The sequence below is a fragment of the Eutrema salsugineum genome, unplaced genomic scaffold (genome assembly GCF_000478725.1).
Source record: "Eutrema salsugineum unplaced genomic scaffold, Eutsalg1_0 scaffold_7, whole genome shotgun sequence".
In the NCBI taxonomy this organism is placed as follows: Eukaryota; Viridiplantae; Streptophyta; class Magnoliopsida; order Brassicales; family Brassicaceae; genus Eutrema; species Eutrema salsugineum.
Window position 1 is genome coordinate 856393 of NW_006256486.1, and position 6214 is coordinate 862606.

Genomic DNA, 6214 nt, shown 5'->3' on the forward strand with positions numbered 1-6214 from the left:
ATGATGCATCTTTTATCATCCAATGACCAGACCTTATATCCCTTAACACCTGCAGGATAACCAACAAAAATCCTTTCTTTGCTCTAGGCTGAAGCTTACCTTCATCAGTATGAAAATAACAGACACATCCGAACCTTCTCAGGTGTTTTAGACTTGGAGAAGATTTAGATCAGACTTCCTCTAGGATTTGATCCTTTATTTCTGCTGAAGGTGTCCGGTTTATCAGGTACACTACTGTATTCACCGCTTCTGCCCAAAACACTTTTGGCAAACCCGATTCACTTAGGATGCTTCTGACCCTTTCCAAAATGGTTCTATTCATTCTCTCCGCAACACCATTTTGTTGTGGTGTGTGGGGAATCGTTTTGTGCCTAGCAATCCCATGTTCAATACAGTATCCATCGAATTCTCTGTTACAGAATTCCAAACCATTATCCGTTCTCAGCTTTTTGACCTTAAGCCCAGACTGATTCTCAACCAGCACTTTCCATTCTGCAAATTTTTCAAACGCCTGATTTTAGTCCTTAGAAAATAGACCCAAACTTTTCTTGAACAATCATCAATCAAGCTTAAGAAATAGTGACACTTCCCAATAGATTCAGGTACTGTTGGTGAACCCCACAGATCTGCATGAATGTAGTCCAAACATCCTTTACTTGTATGATGACCTGCTGAGAAACTGGTGCGATGAGCCTTTCCAAATATACAATTCTCACAGAACAAAAGATTAGTCACTCTTGCCTTATCCAGATAACCTTTCTTAACAAGAACATCAATACTCTTCTGACTTGCATGTCCAAGCCTACTATGCCATAAGCTTGTTTCATCCTTGTCATTGACCGCATTTACCTCACCCACGCAGCTTTTACCCTGTAAGAAGTACAGATTGCTTATACGTTTAGCCCTCAAGACCACCCTGGTATCTTTAGTCACTTCTAGGATTCCATTCTTAGATGTAAATACGCATCCCTGTTCCTCTAGAGTCCCAAGAGATAATAGGTTTCTAGAGAACTGAGGAATGTATCTCACATCTTTAATCTAAACAATCCTTCCATCTGAAGTCTTGATCTGAACTGTCCCAATACCCATGACTGTAGATACCGTCTCGTTGGCCATCCTTACAGTCCCTGCAGTGCTTTCCTTTAAATCCATAAACCAGTCCTTTCTATGTGTCATATGGAATGTACACCCAGTATCCAAAATCCAAACTTCATTGAAGTCAAAACTTTCTGCGACATTAGCCTCTGACACAGTGAGGGACTCAATAAATTCCACTCATGTAACTGCAGACGATTCACCCTTTTCCATACCTTTGTCTTTTCCATGTTGTCCATTCTTCTTTGGACAATTTCTCTTGAAATGACCTTCTACTCCACAAATCCAACAAGTAGGCGTGCCACCCTTTCCTTTGCTCTTTTTCCCCTTATTGGTCTTCTTATTAGGATTCTGATCCTTAGACCCCTTCACTTTGCTTTGTCCCGAGTACAGCACCTCTCCTTGAGTCTTGTTCCCCTTTTCCCCCGTAGTCAGCTCAAGCTGCTTCGAATGGATAGAGTTTATAACTTCGTCCAAAGTCACGGTGGCCTTTGAATACTTCAGCGTATCACGCAGCTGACCAAACTGCTTAGGCAGTGACATCAACAACAATATAGCCTGATCTTCATCTGAGATCTCCACCTTCACATTCCCTAGATCCGTTATAATCCTCAAGAACTCATCAATGTTGTTCTCTATAGGGGTAGATTCATTCATCCTAAAACTGTACAGACGTTGCTTCAAATACATTCTATTTGGCAGAGATAAAGACATGTATTGTGCATCCAAGATCCTTAACATTCCAACTGCTGTTGATTCCTTAATGATCTTTCTCAATATCTTGTCAGTGATACTTGTTATTATAGTACTTCGTACCTTTCTCTTTTTCTCAGGAAGTTGAGGATCACCTCCCTTTGTCTCCGATGATTCGACTCCTTTCAGTTTCGGATCTGGAGCCTTCTCCTCATCCAGTTCTTCCTCCTGAGACTTCAGAGCATCCGTTAATCCCATGAGATCTAGATTCGCATACAGTCTTTCCTTCCACATGTTGTAATCGATTACTCCATCGAACTTCTCTATTTCGATCTTTGCGGAAACCATCTTCGATTTAGAGAATCGAATCGACACAACCGGAGCAAGAGAGATTTCCGATCAAATAAGCTCAGGTTCACACTCCCGGAACCTGGCTCTGATATCACTTGTTGTAAACTCAGCCGATCAATCTACGATTCACTCTCAATTCTAAATCAATTACTTCGATGTGAATTTGTAGTACGAATAGAACTTAAAGAACACAAGACAATTTCTCCAGTTCAGGTGCATAAAAGCAACCCTACGTCTGGCCGAGGTATTCCTCGGAATCCACTAAGAACAGATACATATCGTCTCCGGCATAAACTCGCCGGAATATACAGAGCTTACAAGTCTTTTCACTCACCTGAAAAACTTCTCTCAGCTCTCGTCTTTCTCTCTCAAGAATCTATCTCTCCTTATCTCTACAAAGATTGAAAAATCCCAATCTATCTCAACCCCGAGAAACTAATCTTATCCAGATTATCACCATTGCAACAGATCGTAACAACCATTTTCCGGGATGAGTTGACCAGCTTAGTAAAAGTCAATATGACCGTTACAGCTTGAGGAGAAAACGACGACGTATGATCCACCATAACCCGAATCCCTAAACCGGTCTTCAATGATGATGTAAATCAATTGATCCTAAACCAGGCACCAATTGATTTCCTGAGTTAAACCAGAAGTAAACCAATCCTCGAGAGAATCCCTAGTCAAACGTTGTTTATAAATTGTTAATGCTGATGATAGTCAAATACTACTGAATCATTGGAGAAGAATGATATATTAGTACTTGTTAAATTGTGACAAACTAGAAACTTGCGTTGGTTTTAGGATGGCGTATGTTGGGCTACCTGCCTCACCAACCTCGCATGCTGGCCTCCACGAATCTCCTCTTCCGCCTGATCCAAGATTGGGCTTAATGTTGGTGACTAGTTCTTTCTGGCTTCCCGATTTCAAGCCGGTAAAAGAGATTTGAGGACGTTTGTTTTTTTCCATCGGCAACAATCTTGATTCTTGATCGGTTTTGTTTTCGATTTTTTATCCAATTTTAATCTTGTAAAGCATTTCAATTAAGGCACAATCCAACTAACAGAAGTTTAAAATATAACCGGTTTTCAAGTCTAGCTTTTAATCAAAATCTTATGACTTCTAATACCCAAGAATCTTGTTAAGGATTTATGAGTGTGTGATCATCGAGATTGCACACAAACTCTATAGAGCTTTGTTCTCGGTTCCTAAAAAAACCATTTTTTAGGAAAACTTTATAAATGTTTAAAAAATTTTCCTAAAAAACCTTCCTAATTTATTTGATTTTTGAGGAATGCTTTTTACAAATTTAGTATTGTCTTCCTAAATCGTAAAGGTTATTCTTGTCTCTTTTCCAAATGAAAGTACATTTTTGTCAACTTTTACTCTTTTGAGGTTATTTAACAGAATTGCCCATAAAAATATATTAAACTGGCAAAAAAAAATATTATTAATAAAATAAAAATAAATTATATTTAAAATATTTCGTTTTTAGAGTAAAAATAGAATAATATATTAAAGAAAAATTCACCCTTATCTTAAAGTCAAAATTAGAGAAATAGAAAAATATATTGGAGATGGTCTAAGCTTAATGACTCCAATTCTCATATGTCATCCTTTCCTCATTTTTTTTTCTTCGCGTCGAGAGCTAGGGCATTTTCTACAGCTCCTGTTATTTTCATATAAAATAAATATAAAAATAAAAATGTTGCCATGTTTGATGATTTTTACTTATCCACAAGATCGAGCCTCATAGGATCAAGCCCTAAAATAATAGTATAGAAGAAATATATAAACACCGACATTCTAATCCCTAAACGAGTAAAAACTCAACGATAGTGAAAGTTAAGTGTAAATTCCATAACCAAAGATATAGATTAGACGCTACCTCAGACGCAGCATCAAGTGAAGGGTCGAATACTCCGTGATATTGTAGTCCGCTAAGGTGTGACCGTCTTGGAGCTGCTTGCCGCCACAGACCAGCCTCTGCTCATTGGGCGGGATCTTCTCTATATCCTGGATCATGGCCTTGACGTATTCGATGGTGTCGAAGCTGGCTACAGTTAAGGTATGGGTCTTCCCATTCAAAGACTTAACAAAAATATCCATTACTTCACCGATCCTGAGGTCGATGTTTTTGGAGCTATCCACCTCTAGGTTTATAGTCATCCTTCCATCCACAGTTTTTTTAGAAATCTGCGTGGTTGGGTCTACGTCGATTTTGAAGTCGACGGATTTGGAGCTATCGACCTCTAGCTTCACCATTGTTTTTCCATTAAAAAAATTCTTAAAAGAAATATGCATTATACCTCGTGAAAATAAATTTATGAACCAGAGAATTTGAGATATGCTAAAGCTAAATCAAAATATGAGACCAAAGAAGATTCAATTTTTATTGCCAAAATCAAGGGAATATGTATATTGATATTAAGCAGAGTATATATAGTACAAGGTATTAGGTGAAAAGACCCTCTAAAAAAGGATAGAAACGTTTCTAATGAGAATATTGACAAATATGTAAATATGGAATATATCCGTATCCTTAAATATATCCGTATCTAATAAGAATATTGACATATATGCAAATATGGAATATATATCCTTATCGTTAACAAATATATTAATAAGGGTTTTAATGAAATCGGTGACAATTATTTGATTTTTTTTAGTATTTTTCGATTTCAAGGTGATAAATTTGAGAACACAGTTAAATAACTTCAAGAACGTTGAAAAGAGGTTGAGATCTTAGTTATGAGATTTAGAGGCTAAGAGGATTTCCTCAAGAGCTATTTATCTATCTCATATTGGAGCCAACGACTATATTTATCCCTCTGTTATAACATATATCATATATGGACTCTTATACCGGCCCATTAGGCCCATCAGGGCATTGTACTTAACCTAGATTCCCTATGTACTCTATATATACATTCCAGTGATTAATAAAGTTTCTAAGTTTTCACAACACGTTATCAGCACGATAAGACTCTCTGAGCAAAAAACCCTAATAAATCCGGCCATCACCAAAACCCTAAAAGCAAGTCGAAACTTAAAAGACGCATATCTTCCAACCGTGAGGACCAGAAGACGATCTACATATCAAATCGAAGCCCTCGACGAGACGAATCTACTGGTGAAAACCGTTTGTCGATCCAACGTCGGACGTGCCCTCACGCCCCACTTCCAGTACCCGACGATCAACCGAAAAAAAAAAACCAGATCCGAGTTTTTCCTTCTTCAACCAGCAGCTTCTCCAGTTTTGGTGATCAATCCTTGGAATTTGTAGCGGCTAACTGAGGTCTATTAGCTCCCAGTTTCATTAGCCTGTCAGAAATCCAAAGGTGGAAAAGGTATCTTCTAAAACTGAGAGCCATAGAACCTGTTGTTTAAACACTTCAAAACCCTATAAAAAAAAAAAAAAAAAAAAAAAAAAAAAAAAAAAATCGATCTCTAATTGATTGGTTAAAACCCTAGATAAAACCCTAATCATATTCGGCTCCCCTAGGGTTCCTCCTAAACCGCCTAAAACCGGCTAAACCTGGTTCTCATTAACCGAAATTATATTCGGCTTTAACCGATTAAATCACAGCTATTAAACCGACATCATGTTCGGGGTAACTAAAACCATACCCTTTAAAATTTACTATTTCCGAGAAAGTTCCCTCTAATAGAAAGTTTCCTCATATAAAAACTTTCCTCATATAGAAATTTTTCCGACATAGAAACTTTCCTCATTTAGAAAATTACCCAAATTAGAAACTTTCCAAATTTAGAAACTTTCCTAAAATAGAAATATTCTCAAAATAGAAAGTTTCATCATCAGCATTCAAAATTTTCTCAAAACAATCCCTAACAAAATCAATCTCATGTTTCAGATGTCAAACATTCAGAAATGTGAATTCGAGGCCCTTCACGTCTCCGGGGATAACTACCTCGAGTGGGCCCTAGACATGCGCTTGTTCCTTGCATCGAAAGAACTCGATGCGTGTATTACCGACGGTAACACCGCATCCCGTAAGGGACAGTCTCAGGCGATATGTCACATACGCCATCATCTGGCCCCGAGCCTTAAGGT

The 6214-nt window shown here is 37.9% G+C and overlaps 1 protein-coding gene and 1 pseudogene across 1 annotated transcript; one reads left to right on the forward strand and one right to left on the reverse strand.

Annotated features, from left to right (window-relative positions):
• Positions 1–4023: 4023 nt before the first annotated feature.
• LOC18010620 (ubiquitin) lies at positions 4024–4443 on the reverse strand. The gene has a single exon (XM_006392693.2). The coding sequence runs from the start codon at positions 4441–4443 to the stop codon at positions 4024–4026; it is 420 nt and encodes a 139-aa protein (XP_006392755.2).
• A 219-nt stretch (positions 4444–4662) lies between these two features.
• Positions 4663–6214, forward strand: part of LOC112082797 — a 6857-nt pseudogene continuing 5305 nt past the window's right edge.